The following is a 16,040-nucleotide window of genomic DNA, read 5'->3' as shown; positions in this document are numbered from 1 at the left end:
CCTCCCACCAGAAGTGAACTCCTTTTATTATGTACAGAATATCTGTACACACACACACACACACCCGGGTGCCCTCGGGCAGTGGCCCCAGCACCGCTGCCACCCAGGCTGCTCCAACACGCTGAGGCTGGGGCAGGGGCCACAGCGAAACAGCACAGGGCTCATGACCATGGAGCTCAACGCACAGGAGAAAGGACCAAAACGTCTTACTTGAGGAGATTCTTCCCAAGCCCATGAGTAGAGCAGACAGCAGACAAGGCAGGAGAGGTCAGCTTGGGCTGTTGAAAGGAAATCCCTTTAGATTCAGAACATCTGAGAAAAAATTATTGCTATTATAGAAGGGGATGGGCAGAGGGACTGGGGGTGAAATACTGTCGCCACCAGAGGTGGAATGCCCTCACCTAACCCAGCAGACCCAGGTCCCATTCAAGGGCCACCTCTCCTTCCACCCCTTTCCTCTCGTCTCTCAGGAGACCTTTGGGGTTCTCAGAGGGGAAGGATCCAGGTTAGTTTTCAGTAAAGTTACAGGCACTTGGCTGAGCTCGCCTTCCCTCTGGGGAACACGAGCACGAGGGTAGGGTCCAGCTGATGGCAGCAGAGGTGACCGTGACACACAAGGCCCTGGGCCAGGACATCTTTTGTAGAAAAGAACCTTCCTGGTCCCAAGTCAGCCTTCCAGAGTCCCCAGGTCATATGCAGTCTCACACCCCGAGGCGGTCAGCTCTCTGAACTCGGCTTCTCCTCCACGGCCACGGCACAGTTTTGTCAAATGTATTGAGGTTTGTTTCCATCAGCTCTTGGGAAAGAGGGTTTGAGACAGACGCCAACGTGAGCTGGGAGAACCTGGTCCCAGAGTCCTGAGGGGTGTGTCCTGATGGTGTTTTCTCTGCCACAGAACTTTAGCAGTCAGTCTGGTGGCCCAAGAAGGACCCTCGTCCCGAACAGCTGCTGTTCCTTACAATTGGGCCCCTAAGGGTCCACAGACACTAGAAACAGTTAGTCTCCCGAATAAGCTGTCCATCCGTCATAATCTGCAGGCTCTCTCCCGAGGGATGTGGGGGGAGGCGAGGCAGGCCAGGACCCACTCCAGGATTCCCTCCGCCTCCCCCGCCAGCTCCCGGAACCACGAGGGGCAGGGGCGACCCAATCTGCACTGGGTGAAACGTGCCGTCTCCCCCAAGTAGACAACGCAAGCTCTGGAGCGGGTGCCAGGAGGCAGAGGCACTGCCCTCCAAGCCACAGAGTCTCCCCCCCGATTCCCTCCAAAAGCTGCTCCGGGGAAGCCCGTGGTGCTGGCGGGGAGAGCTGTGCTGGCGGAAGAGGTGGGGGTGGTCCGTGTTCCCTGAGTCCCACCACCTTTCTCTCTCAGAGATGCTCCTCCAGCACAGTGGTGGGGCCTTTGCTGATTTTGCTCTCCTCTTCTTCCTCCTCTTCCTCCTCCTCCTGGGGTTTCTACAAGGCAAACAAGCAGGCAGTCCTTGGGGTGAAGAGGCAGGGACTCCACCCTGGCTGCAGAGTGTGCCTGCCCGTGAGTCTGTAATCCGTGGGGAAAACCAGAGTCCCAGGCACTCAGCATCCCTGACAGTGAACAAAGGGAACGAGGACCGAAGCTCCAGCCTGGTCACAAGTGTCCTCCCCAGACTCACTCACACCATCATGACAGGATCAAAGGAAGAAGAGAAAGGTCAGCTTTCTGTGACTCTACAGCCACCACAGACCATCCTATTGTGAGTGTCACTGAGCCCCGCTCACCCTCCTCTCCCTTTTGACAGCCTCACCCCACCTGGATGGACCCCCAGGCGGCTGTGCAAAGGCCCAGGTCTGCACCCCGCTCAGGACTGCTGAGTACCTGGGTCAGGGGCAGCCCCGGGATGAGGAAGACTGCTGCCATGTGCGTGGGACAGACGCCACAGAGCACTGTGATAAGGGCAGGAGGCTCAAAACATGTACATATAATTTCCCCAAAGAAAAAGAGGCTTTGGGTCACTTCGTCTTCGGCTTCCTTGGGGACGATGACACAAAATTAGAAGGTCTTCTGGGTCAGACTTGTTATCTAGGTGGGATTTAAATACGGCCTGGAAATTATCCTGTCAGGTCTATAAGTGCCGACTGCCAACTTGAGCATTTGTCTGCCATTTCAGGAATGCTTTGCTTCTTCCCCAAGGGCTCATCCAGTTCCCAAGACTGCCTCGTGCACAGGCCCAGCCCCACACACCCCCACCATTGAGGCTGGAGGAGCAGGTGCAGGGCGTGTCAGCTGGACAAATGGAGCTTCTTCCCCAGCGACTGTCTCAGGGCAGCCTGGGCCAGAGGCAACAGCGGTAGATCCAGCTTCCCGTTCTCCATCTTGCCAGCTTTTTGTCACCAGCTCAGCCTCAGCCCCGAGAACCCTTCACTCAGGCAGCCAGCAGCCGACTTCGGCCCCTCAGGCCGTCTCCTCTCTCTGACACACTCACACACATGCGCCCGCCTCCACCAGAGCCATCACCTTGAAACCACAATCAAACAGAGCTTAGTGTCTCTGTGGCCAAGAACTACCAGCTGGAAGAAGAATGGAAACCCATATGCAGATTGTTGTCCTGAAGGCCAGTCATGACCCCCAGCCCAGAAGTTCTGTCTCTTTCTAGCAAAACCACGTATTTCACTGATTAGAAGGAGCTGCTCTGGACAGATGCGCTGCCTGCCCTGTGTTCCCCTGGCGCTGAGAGTGAATTCCTATGACAGTGTGCAGACCCCACTTACACCGACCACCTCAGGGTGTGAAATGACGGCTCCTGGACGGATGTCCTCTGACAGCCCTGGCTTCCCTGGGTGTCAGCCGAGCATGCCTCTGACCCCCCATCACACCAGGCTCCCCAGATGCCAGGGAGGTGCAGAGACACACAGTGAGCATCCTGGACACCGATGGCTGAGCACCAGCACAGGACTGGACTCCTGGTCCTACTCGGTGCTGTTTCCCACAGTCCATACGGACGGGACTGAACCAATACCTCCACCCTGGATCAGCAAACCTGGTCCATGCGGACAAGGATCTGGCTGCAAGATGGTGAAATGTGGGAACAACCTAAATAGCAAACCAGAGGAAATTGACATGTGTACATGCAGATGTGGGGTTTGCGGTGCAATGGTGTAGAAAGTTTGTCAAGCTCTAGTAAGGAAACAAGCAGAGTAGAAAACCCAATGTGCACAAGCACATCCACAGAAAGCACACTGGGAAATGATGAAAATGTTACTAGGTTCTCTCTGGGTGCTAGGACTATAGGTGACCTTTACTTTCTTCTGTTTGCCTTTATCTGCCCAGGGACATACAGATTATAAAGTGAACACAGCAAAATCTCCTATCACTTGACACAATGCATCACATTCCAAATTGAAACCTTTTCAGGAGAAATCTATCCTGTCATCACAGGCACCTTTTCCCAGGCTCAGGATAGATTCACCAAAGAGTCCCAAATCTCATGTTTCCTCATCCATGGCACAGGGACAAGCCCATCTCCACAGTGGTGATGCCACAGTTCTCACAGGCCCCTGAGCATAACACTCCTGTCTCAGGCTTTCCCTGTGTCCCCACTGAATGTCCTGTGCCCGGCAACTCCCTCCATCTTTTCCCTGTGCCGCCTGCCAACTCCAGGGCATGAGATCAGAGGACAAACAGTAAGGAACTAAAGATTACCACCCATCTGCTAACATTCTTAAAGTGCTAAATGCACCTCTTAGATACGATTTTTGCCTTAGGAAATTGGCAAAGATTTTAAAAAATGATAAATGCTCAGTGTTGGCCTCATACACTGCAAGAGCAGTGAGCACTGGTAGTATTGACAGCACCTTTCTAGAGGACAGTCTGGCAGTACACATCAAAGTCTTAAAAATGGGCACGACCACTGATCCATTTCTCGAGGAAACACTGTGCTTCAGACCATGCACAAAGATTCAGCTCCAGCACGTTAATCACAATATCGTTTATAACAACAATCAGAAGCAATCTTAATGTTCCCGGACAGGAAAACTGTTAAACAAATCATGTTTATCCATGTGTGGTCATTAGAACACGGTGCAGTCATTAAAAGGGGTGGGGCGGGGAGATGAAAAAAAAAGTATGTTGTAAGAGACTGATGACTGATAAAGCGCTTGCAACAAGTAAAAAAGCACATACAACAAGATTCCACTTTTATTTAAAAAGTACTTACATTTATCCACACATATATATTATATGTGGACACAGACATGCATGAATAAATGCAAAAAACCAGCACCTAATCTCAAGGTGATGCTATTACAGGATGATTTTAAATTTTGTACACTTCTCTATATTTTTCAGTTTTTCTACAAACATATATTACCTCTATAATAGGTTTTGGGTGTTTTGTTTTGTTTTTAAGAAATATTGGGACTTCCCTGGTGTCTCAGTGGTTAAGACTCCATGCTCCCAGTGCAGGGGGCCTGAGTTCCATACCTCATCAGTGAACTAGATCCCATATGCTGCAACCAAGAGTTTGCATGCTGCAAATAACAATTCGAATGCCACAACTAAGGAGCCAGCAAGCCGCAACTAAGGAGCCCACCAGCCACAACTAAGACCAAGCACAACCAAATGAATAAATAAATAAATAAATAAATAAAATGAATATTTAAAAAAATAAAATTTCTTAGGAAGAAAAAAAGAAATATCCCACTCTCCTCACTCTCAAAGTTGAAATTCCTTTCATCCTGGCTTAGATGTGCACCTAAAATACTTCCCAGCTGATTAGAGCAGATGGGAAACACACTTCTGTTCTAGATCAAACTCCCGGTCCTCTCCTTGTCCATCACCACCAACTCCTGCTTCCTGACTCGTCCTTTTAGAGCCTGCTGGCAACCCACTGGCTCCGGGCCCTCCATCCCCATGGCAGTGCCTGAGAGGCTGCCACGTGCCAGGAGAGCCACTACCTCGAGGCCACCACCGCCAGGACAGGATGGAGGCCCCAGGCACCCACCTTTCCTCTCTGGCCACTGACCCCAGGCTGAAAGCAGAGGACCCAGGACCTCAGGACTTGTCCCAGGATCCAGGGGCAGGTGTTGCTCAGCAGACTCTGACAGTGACCAGCTCTGGGGACCAGACCAGGGAGGCCAGGAGAAGGGAAGGAAGTGGGAGAAGAACCGGAAAGGGCAACAGAAAAAGCAGGGCTGAGCCCCCTGAGGAAACCCTTTGTCTCCACCTGTGTGATGCTGAGCTGCTCTCACAGCCACCGGTCACTCTGAGAGCTCCCCCAGTCCCAGCCCTGCTGCCACAGCCTCAGCAAAGCTGGGATCCACATCTCAGCCCAGCAGCACCCCCATACTCACATTCTTAGGAGTTTCTTTGTTTGCCTTCTGCCTCCGGAGATCTGCCTTAATGAATGCTGAGGTCCAGGCATGAGAAGGAAGCACCAACAGAGACAGTTATCAAGCAGAGCAATGGTCAGGTTCATCCACAAGAGGGAGCCCTCACTCTCCTAAGGCTCACAGGTACCCAGCTTCTTGATAGAAGCCTGGGGACCACTGCTGACCCTGACAGGCGGAAGCCAGTGATGACACTGGCCTCCATTCACAGATCCCTGATATTTGCAGGGAATTTGCACACATTGTTCCAATCCTCACAACACTCCCCATTCTACAGATTAGGAAAGTGAGGCTCCCAGAAGTGGGTCCACTTGCCCAGGTCAAACAGCTATGGAGGTCAGTGTCACAGTCTAGGACTCAAACAAGGGTCTTTTCAGGCCAAAATCCGTGCTCATTCTACCAAAGCATGCACTGCCTGTCAAACAGACTTCCTCACAAGCCCTCCCCTCTGCCCCCTGCATGAGAACCCCAGATCTGCATGATCAACCAGGACACTGGGTCCTACATTGCTAACAGCCTGAACCCCCAGCACTCCGAGCATCCCCTGGTCCCGAGGCCCCGACTCACCAGTGAGGACGGCTCCAAGGGTGAGGAACACACACAGGAAGGTGTTCCCAGGCCTGGTTCCGTAGTTGTCAATAATCTGGCCCTGGGAGATGGTGAAGATGATCCCGAATACCTGCAAAGGCACAGAGGAGACTGCAAACAAGGGCCCAGCCCACCAGCCCACGAGGCAGCTGAGCTGCCACAATGCAGGGCCTGCACCGGCCGAGCCTGGCAGGGAACAAGAGCCACGGCTCCGGGGCCACCACCACGTGAGAGGCCTACCTGGGCAGACACGTTGAGGAGGCCAGACGACATGCCTTCTGATTCTGGGTATGTCAGCTCCGCGGCAAACTCAAATCCCAGAGCAAGACAGCAAGTTATAGAGAAGCTGAGGGCCAGATCACAGACACAAGGTGATGGAGAACTTCCAGAACAAGAAGACAGGGAGCCCTGCCTTCACCTCCTGCCCTACAACTCCTTTTCCTATTCTCTATCTTCCCATCAAGACATGCCAGGCCCTTGAAAATCAGGCCATCCCCTAGGTGGCCATTCCAAGGAAAGAGAGACCCCTGCAGGCCAGGAAGAACTTCAGGCTGTGTGCTCAGCGGACCTTTGGGGTTCCCCTGCTTCTTCTACATCCAGCCATCAATTACAGACAGAGTCAGAATTTACAGGAGAGATTGAGATGCCTGGAGTGTTCAGCCCTCAGCTGAGAACTTCTTCGTAATGAGTACAGAGCCCTGGGCTGGGAGGGGTGTCCCTGGATATTGACCAGCATCTCCATGGCTCTCTGGGACCCAGAAGGAGGAGCTCAGAGTCCTCCCTACTTCCCTCCAGAGAGTCACCAGCTGAGAAGGACCAAGTCTCCATACCTCTCTCTCTCTCACACACACACACACGCACACACACACACCCAGGTACAAGTCCACAGGCTGGTAAGTGGGAGGTGACATTGAGCAGAGATCCCTGTGGAACGGATAGGGTTTCCTACACTTTCTCATACAACATGTCTAGAAAATGCCAGTTCTGATCTCTTACATCTGCACCACACCTCCTGCTGCTTTCACATCGATTATCTCTCTCATTCCTTCCAACAGCTGTAGAAGGCAGGCCATTCCTATCTTCCGAGGCTCAGAGCAGTTAAGTGACATATCTGTGGGTTGAGTTAGTCCCCAGGAGAACTGACACACGCTCCCGCCCTTTCTGATCTGCAGGCCTGCGTACTTTCTGTGACCCCATGTTGTCCCAGGCAGAGCTAATAAAGACTCTAATAGAAACATTTCCTGGCCTCCCAGAGATCTGTGAAGGACATAGTCCATCCCAACAGCATGGATGGGCCTGGAAGCCCCAGGTGGCCTTTTGAAGTCCTACAAGTCAATATGAGCTCTGGCCATTTGCACATTTGCACAAGTGAGTGAGAAGGTCAAGGGATCCGTGTTGCTTCCTAGGATGTCGGCAGCTCCAGGAACCATGGATGGTGCTTTCCAGTTAAACAAGTTACAGTGAAACTTACCCGATTATACCAGCAGTGACGTATACGATCCACAGGTGTCCCAGGTTCAAAGTCCCTGTGTACCCCACCATGCCCAGCAGAGTCATGATATAGAATAGCAGAGTGGTCTCCCTACAGAGGTAAAGATTTTGTCATATACTTCAAACATCAAGAGGATCCTTTCTTCCTCCCTGCAGCCCTTCCTCACTTCATTGTGGGCACCTTCTGTGTGCCAAGTCCTTGCTGTGTGCTGGGACATCTATCACATAAACCATTATGTCCATATGGTTTACAGACAGAGGACTGATGATCTCACAAATAATTACTCAATTTCACTGTGGTCACAGCTACAGAGGGTAACACCAGGACGGTATGAAGCCATCCTGCGAGACGCGTGTTCTCCTGCAGAACCCTCTCAACAAGATTGCGCTGCACCTGGACTTGTCATGTCATTCCCAAAAACAAGAAGGGCATAGCCCTTTCCTTTCTCCTTTGCGCACCAAAAAACCAAACAGGACACACATCAGCTGTGGTCAGGCAGCAGTGCATGCAGACAACCCTTGAAGCCCATTCTGCTTGTCTGCTTTGCCCCCCGACCCCAGAACAATACTGGCAGGGACCTGGCTGTGAGAGCCTCTGTCGTCCTTGAGTTCTTCCTGTTGTCACTTGCCTAGATGCAGCACAGATTTTCCTGCTGAATCTGAACTACTCTGCTCCTGACAGTGGCAACTAAGAGAGAACATTCTCCAGCCCTGAACTAAGTCCTTGACTCCACATCCCAGGTGAGAAAGCTCCGTCCACTCCCAGCTGCGTGTCCCTTTGTTGGTCCCTCAGAAGGACCATCACCACGTGCTGGTTTCTGTTTCAGGCTCACCCTGCTTGTGCCCCTCCCCACACCTCTCCCCCCAGGTTGCCCACTCAGGACTCTGCTGTGGCCCTGGCTCCTGCACTGGGACCTGCATCCCTCTCTGTCCTACTGACTGAGGGCAGGGACTCTGCACATCCCACTGCGCTCCCGCCACGAACGTCGGGACTCAGACAATGAACGCTTCAAGCCTTCACACATCTCCCCTGAAGCCAGAACAAGGTGGGGGTCACAGGTGTATACTGTGGTCTGTCAAACTAGGACTGCATTTCTTGGATGCCAGGAACTCTGTGGAGCACTTTACATGCATTTATTATTTCAGTCAACCCTTACAAAAGCCCTGCAAGAAAAGAATGTATGATTCTCCCTAATATGACAAAAGAGGAAACTGAGGGTCAGACCACGCAAATTCTATGTCCAAAGTCACCCGTTGAGTAAATTCAGAGCTGAGATTTGAACCCAAAGCTGGTATTGGAAACCTGTGCTCCCTCTACTCCCACACACCAGAAAACTAACACACTGTGGGGCTGCATCTTTGGAAAAGACCAACAGTCTCTGAAGGACACCCGTCCCTCCTGGGTCTTCAAAGCAGCCTCTGAGGGAAGAGGAGCTTCGTCCTTCATCCCCCTGCTCCCCACATCTAGTCCCTCCCCACCTGCAGAACCCAAGTTCCTAGACTCCTGTCTCCCTCACTGACCCCTCAAGCTCATCTTTTGCCATATCTGTTTAACCATAGCTTCTTCTTAAACCACTGGCCTGTCTACAAAACTATCTGTAGTCTCAGCCAGAGATAAAAGGACCTGACCATCCAATTTCCCACCTCCAAACAAAAGGGGACAAATCTGGGAGCCTTAGGGAGAATGGAGCTGGCACCAAAATGACCAGATGACTGAGCTCCCTCACTCTTTCTCTGCCTAGGTAGTAGAGAAGACTGTCCCATGCTGACGGCAGGACGTAGACACCAAGTGACACGAGGAACCGGTGGCAACAGGATTCTGTAGCATCCTCCCCTTTCAGCCCTTTCACTGTGTTTTCACTGGAATTTCTAGTTCACCTGAATAATCTGGCTGCCCACATCCTGGCCCAGCTGACATTCCAACCCCCTCCCTTCTCCTGCCACAGAGCAAGCCCACAAAAGGGGACACTGCTGTTTCCTGGTTCAGGGGTGGCCAGTCCTCACTGCCCGAAGCAAACAACAGACATATGGCAGAGACGAGGCAGCAGCCCAGCTCCAGCAGCAGTAAGGAAACCCAGCCGGGCTCCTCGTCGTGTCCAGCCAGGCAGCCACATCCCCAGGGACGGCCTCAATTGGGCTTTGATGAGGGCAGCCAGAGGGAGCCCTGGGCTGACCAGAGCCTCACAGAAGCGGGTTTGTGCGGCAGACAACAGGTCCGCCACTGTCTGTGGCCTCCAGACACTGGGAAGTTTGGGGACCTTGACAAAGCAGCCCAGAATGCTCATCTGCCCCGGAGGAGAACAACCAGGGCAGGTGCCTAACTGGCCAGCATTAATTGAGCACCTAACACATGCGGAGCATACAAATAGACACAACAGGATGGGCCTCTGTTTCCAGAGCACTGTCTCCAAGGCTGGCTCCTGAACTGAGGCATTTGGGCTACTTTTTATAAACACAGATTCCCCTAGGGAACTGGTATGCATGAGGGCGGGACCCAGGAATCTGTATTTTTAGTAAGCATCCTGGGTTAGCCTGGCATCCACTAAAATCTTAGTGGCTCTTAGAAATGCACTGGGCCCAAAGCATATCATAATACTTACCAACAAAACATAAGCAACTGCAAGATAATAAATACACAGTAAATTGGAAGAAGCACAGAGCACCTTGGTTAAGCCCACGGGGCCCACGAGGGAGCCATGAGAATGGGGCACCTCCTCGTCCCCACTCTTTAGGGGTTCCACCAACTGTCCAACTGCTGATGCTTTTCCGCATTCATTTTCATTTCTCTGTCATCTGCTCCTTCCATGGGCTACTTGGGTGATGGAACTCTGATAGGCCTCAGAGCCTCTATCACTAATCTTCCTATGATCCCCACAGGGTAGGCAGTACTGCCCTTATTTGATTTGATGTATGTTTTTACTATATGGCTCCATTTATATGAAGTTCTAGAGAAGGTAAAGCTATCGAAATAAAATCAGTGGCTGCCTGGGGAAGGGATGGGGGAGAGATCCCTCATTTTATACATAGGGAAACTGAGGCTCAGAGAAGATACATTTGAACTGCCCGCTTGACCACTCCAGGTGCTACAATCACACCTTTGGAGCCGTGTTGCTAGTGAATATATTATTTCAAAACAGGTTTCCCCAATTCAGTCCAAGAAGAAGAATCACTGACTTGTAGGTTTTGGTCCTATCCAGCCAGATGCCTGAGATCACAGCCCCAAACATTCCTGCAATGATGATGGTCAGGCCGATTCTTCCAGCATTCACTTCTTCCCCCTGGAAAAACCACAGCCCCAGGGATCACTCAGTGATGGGACAAGACACCAGGCACAGCCCAGTAACCATGATGCAAAAAAGCAAAGGCAAGTAAATCAGGCTCCAGTAGAGCCAATTCTCAGAACGTATCAGGGCAAGATGCCTGTAGGGAGAGAATCCTAGAATAGTTGCTCCTCCCAACATCATATAACCCTGGATGTGTGTGCAGGATACAGGAAGCTGGATAAAACAATTTCTGTCCTTAGAAACGACTTTTAGATAGATTTTTAAAAATTTAATCCTTATAGCAAACTTTTATCATTATTCCCATTCCACAGATGGAAAAAGGGAAATATGTGTATCCAAACATTTCACACTCACTTTTTTTCCCAGCTGTCAGTGCTGAAGGGATAGGAAGAGAATAATTATATGTTTTTGAGCACTGTTCAGAAGCCAGACACCATGCTGAGGATTTTACATCATCATCTCATTTAATTCTCCTAATTCCCCACCAGAAGGTTAAGAATCAATAGTCCCCATTTTATAGGTGAAGACACTGAGGCACAGTGAAATTAACCTACTAGTCCATGGTCATGAGGCCTTTATTGAGAGCAGAGGCAGGATCTGAACTCAGACCTGTCAACCTCCCACACCTGAACACTCACCCACTGTGGCCCACCCCTCCCACAAGGGGGAGACCCTCACTTTCAAAAGAGGGTTGGACCTGGCACCCCAACTCCAGGACACTCAGTGTCCCATTCCCAGCATCCAGCCCTCACTGGTTCTGGAAACATTTAAAACATGCTTTCTGTTGAAAAACTGAGTTTAAAATTAAACCTTGCCCACATTTTACAATTTATTTCATACGTGCTTCTATGTGTATATATATATACCCACTGTGTTGCCAGGCAACATGCTATGTGCTTTACATATATAAACCTTATTATTTACTTTCTAATCCTAAAATCAATCTTTCAGTAAGTAACTGGGCTTGTTTTGAGAAAAGAGCATGAGAGCTCAGAGCCGCTAACCACCTATCACGCAGCTGAGGACCACCCGAGCTGGGGCTGAGACACAGGGCTGCCTCCCTCCAAATCTCAGAAGCACACAGCACACCACACTGACACCCAGACAGACTAGAAATCTCCTTCTCTATGGGAAAGGCCAACTTAGGAAATGCCCTTACCGGGTAGTGGAAGATCACCATGCGATTCAGCAGAGTGCACAGAGCATAAAAAGCACCAGCATTCAGACCTGAGGGAGGGAGGGAGAAACACAACATGAGGGTCATTCTGCTGCTGGGGCCATTGCTGGCTTCTTCCCCAGCGGTGAGGGGGTCAGAAATCCTCATCCTCGCTGCCCTCAGAAAAGAAGAAATACTCCAAAACAACAAAACTGACCATTTTAACCTCTTCGTAGCCACACCATTGCCCTCTCATCCCTTTATCCCTGTCCTGGAAACACAGGCTCCAGAAAGTATTACTCCCAGATCAGAACCATCTATATCACTCTTAAGCATTGGCCTGATTAAGGGCTCACTGGAACTACTGGATACCTTCCACCTCCTCCTGATGACCTATCCCTTCACCAGAAGGCTCCAGACCACTGATTCCTGACAACACTCCCTCTGCAGAAGATTTCTCACTTCTTTCCACATCCCTCTTTCAAATTTCTTCTCAAATTCAATATCACACATGGTCTTTCACTTGAAACCAGAAAGGACCCTAAAGAGAGTTTACTTGACTCTCCTAATTCATCGATTCATCCAACAAATACATGGAGCATAGAATATACTGTAAGAATCTCTGTCCTTAGAGGATGAGGTCATGTGTCCAAAGCCATGGAGTGACTTAGTAAGTAAGATGAGACTGAAACTGATCCAAAGGAGAAGGGCCTGCCCTCTCTTCATAATAACGATGATGGTGATGATGCTGGTGGTGATGGTGATGATGGTGGTTATGGTAGTGATGGTGATGATGGTGGTGATGGTGATGATGGTGGTGGTGGTGGTGATGATGGTGATGATGCTGGTAGTGATGGTGATGATGGTGGTGATGGTGGTGGTGATGATGGTGATGACGGTGATGATGGTGGTGATGCTGATGATGGTGGTGATGATGGTGGTGATGGTGGTGATGATGATGGTGATGATGGTGATGAGGCTGGTGGTGATGGTGATGAGGCTGGTGGTGATGGTGATGGTGATGATGATGGTGGTGACGGTGGTGATGGTGGTGATGACAGTGATGATGGTGGTGATGTTGATGATGGTGGTGGTGGTGATGATGGTGGTGATGGTGGTGATGATGGTGATGGTGGTGATTGTGGCAGCAGCATGTACTTATGGACTAGGCACATTTCTAAACACGTTACAATCCTACCTAGAAAGTAGCTAATATTCTCATCCCCATTTTATAGATAAGGGAAATGCACACATATTTTAAAAACAAATATAGAGGTCACTCTGGAAGGCCCACCAGGAGCCTTTTTAATTTAAACTAATTCTGAGGCTCACACAACTACCACTGGCACAGCTGGCTTTAGGTCCACTTAGAAGGGTGTAAGACAGGACACTCTTCGTGTAACTGTGTAGAGCTAAATCGGACTCCATGTTAGATCTGTTTCTTTGACTTTAACCTTTGCTTTTTGCTGCTTTTCTTATTATAATCATACATGATGGTCTGCCTCAGGGAACCCTGCTCCTCTGCCTGAATGTTAAACTAAAGTGCCTCTGTTCAGCTCACAGGCAGACAATCTGCCCTGCCCACCTGTGTGAATAGCTGAAATTAACATATCCCCCTCTCAGAGGCTGGTTATTCCCAGAGATCTTTTGTTAAGAGTGATGGCCCTTTAACTTTACTTCCTCGCAGCCTCTCCCTCTCTGATTCTATGAAACAAACTGGCATCCAGACCCCAATAAAGTGGTTTATTGAAGACACTAGTCTTCCATTTTCTCCATCTGCCGGCTTTACGAATAAAGTATTCCTTGCCTCAACACCTCATCTCCGATGCATTGGCCTGTCGGGTAGCGAGCAGAGAGAGCTCGGACTTGGTAACACAACCTTTGAAAGAATGACATACCCCAAGGAAATGACATAAACTGATTAGAACTGAATGGGTCCAAGATGACAGACAGGTTGCCTTCCACTAGACCTTAACCCTCAGTATACACTCACTGTAACACACCAGCAAGCTAAATAACACACCCACAGGTGCCACAACAGTTCCAAAGCTGACCATAAAGGTCCTAGGCGGTGGCCCAATTTCTGGAAATACGCATCCCCCTTCCTGAAATAGCTGGGATACTCCTCCCTCTCGTTAGACTATGAAATTACCCACCCTTGTGAAAACTTACAACGCCATACCCTGGTGCCTTTTTTCTCACCTTCTGAGATGGCCCACATTCCATCTGTGGAGTTTGTTTCTCTCTAAATAAATCCAGTTCTTACCTATCACTTTGTCTCTCACTGAATTCTTTCTGAGATGAGACATCAAGAACCTGAGCCTCAGTAAGTCCTGACACCAGGTGAGTGATTGTAAATTAAAAGACCGGGGGTTCAAGTCCCAAGTAGGGTTTTGGCTGGGTTTGAGCCCTGGCTGTGTGGGTACGAGTCCCAGTCTGGGGTGCACAGTTTCAAAGGGACTCTTCATCACTCTGAGTTTCTCTCCTGTGTCAAGACTAATTTTTTTCAAACAGTGGTGCAGAGACCACTGGCATTAGAAAGTCTTAGAGTCTAAAAATGCAGATTCCTGGGCTGCACCCTGGACCCATTAAATCTGATTCTCCTGGATTGGGGCTAGGAATCTGCATTTTAACAACAACAACACAAAAAAACCCTTGGCATTTCTTAAACTTGGGAATCAATGGCCTTGAGAACAGGAAGACCACAGAGCAGGCCCAAGCTCTCAGAAGCTGGGCTTAGCATGGAGGCACCTGGGATGGGAAGGGGCTTCAAGACCCTGAGAATCACCCGTAACACACCTTCTTTAGAGGCTCTCAACCCTGCCACAGACCAGAATCTCCTGGGATGCTTGTGAAAAGCAGATTCCCGGGCCTGGACCAGACTCCCTGAATTTGACGTTCCAGAAGAGAGGCGGGGAATCGAGGCACACACCCCCCAGCACCCCAGGGCACCCTCTCTTCAGGCCAGTGTGGGAAGCACGGATCCCAGATCCCGCCTCTGGGTTCTGGGTACTCTGCGTTCACTGCCCTCTTGTCCTTCCTGAACCTGGAGGAAACCCCTGTTTTAAAGGGCCAGCCTGACCTCAGCAAAGCTCCGGGGAAGCCCGGGAGGATGTTACCGCCACCCCGAAGCCAGCACCTTCCTGAGGGGCACGACGGCCCTCGCGAGGCCCCCGCAGGGCAGTGCAAGGCTCTGGAGAGCCCCCAGGAAGGGCGTCCTCAGGGCACACGCTGAGGCTCTGCGTTCAGACGCACACCGTGGCACAGATGCTTCAGGAGCAGAGCTGGAGGCAAGGCTGGGGGATGACGGGAAAAGGATGCCCTTTGAGGACACGCTCCAGAAGAGGGGCCCTTCACCAATCCCTCTTAACGTGGCAGTTGTCAGCCATGGATGCAAAGATGTTAGAGGAAGGCATGTGAAAGCAAGGCCTGGAGATCCAAGGAGAAGGAGCCGAAGAAGGTTCTTACTTCACCCCACCCACCCCACGCCACGGCTGATACACAGCACAGGACCTGCCCAGCCCCAGGCTCTGGCAGACCAGGGAGAATCTGCTTCCAGCCCTGTGTCTTCCTCCAGTGCCATGTTAGAGTAGGGAGGGTATTTTCCTAGAGGAGGAGATAGTTTCTTATTCCTGTGATATTTTAACAACATCAAGCACAAAACCAACCGCTGCACCCCTTCCCTCTGAAGTGGGCTGCCAGGTTTAGGAAAAAACAAAAACAACACACCCAGTTAAATTTGAATTTCCAAAAAGTAATTTTTTAGCATAAAAATGCCCCAAATCTAGACACATCTCTTTTCTCACATTTCCAGTTGAAGTACACTCCTGGACACCTACATCTTACCATAGCTGATGACGAGAAGCACAAAGTTGCGGTTTTTGAGGAGTCGGATGATGGAACTTAAGTACGAAGCATCACGGGATGCCAAGGCATTGCTCAGGGATTGCGCCCTGCTGGGGGGATGTTTAGGCTTCTCCTTGAATACTGAGAGGAAAGAAACAGAGAGATCATTCTGCAAATCCCTTGGTCCCACCCCTGCAGAGCTGACACATGGACCAGAGCTGACTTCCTCATCTGAGAAGGAACTAAGACTCCAAAAGGAAATATTAATTCTTCAATTAAATCCTCTATAGCCTCCTCTCTTGAAGATGCATCTCACT

The 16,040-nt window shown here is 50.4% G+C and overlaps 1 protein-coding gene across 1 annotated transcript in view; it reads right to left on the bottom strand.

The window, feature by feature from the left end:
- Window positions 1-1,300: 1,300 nt before the first annotated feature.
- LOC130851983 (feline leukemia virus subgroup C receptor-related protein 2-like) overlaps window positions 1,301-16,040 on the bottom strand; it is a 32,450-nt gene continuing 17,710 nt past the window's right edge. The window contains exons 3-10 of the mRNA XM_057732635.1: window positions 15,724-15,864; window positions 11,881-11,948; window positions 10,612-10,715; window positions 7,418-7,528; window positions 6,187-6,292; window positions 5,926-6,037; window positions 5,323-5,378; window positions 1,301-1,452 (exon numbers count right to left, since the gene is read on the bottom strand). Coding sequence (XP_057588618.1) covers window positions 1,366-1,452; window positions 5,323-5,378; window positions 5,926-6,037; window positions 6,187-6,292; window positions 7,418-7,528; window positions 10,612-10,715; window positions 11,881-11,948; window positions 15,724-15,864 — 785 coding nt within the window. The 3' untranslated portion in view covers window positions 1,301-1,365. The remainder of the gene's footprint in view (window positions 1,453-5,322; window positions 5,379-5,925; window positions 6,038-6,186; window positions 6,293-7,417; window positions 7,529-10,611; window positions 10,716-11,880; window positions 11,949-15,723; window positions 15,865-16,040) is intronic.

Source organism: Hippopotamus amphibius, chromosome 4 (genome assembly GCF_030028045.1).
Source record: "Hippopotamus amphibius kiboko isolate mHipAmp2 chromosome 4, mHipAmp2.hap2, whole genome shotgun sequence".
Lineage (NCBI taxonomy): Eukaryota > Metazoa > Chordata > Mammalia > Artiodactyla > Hippopotamidae > Hippopotamus > Hippopotamus amphibius.
Note: the sequence above shows the minus strand (reverse complement) of the source record. Positions and strands in the feature narration are given on the sequence as shown.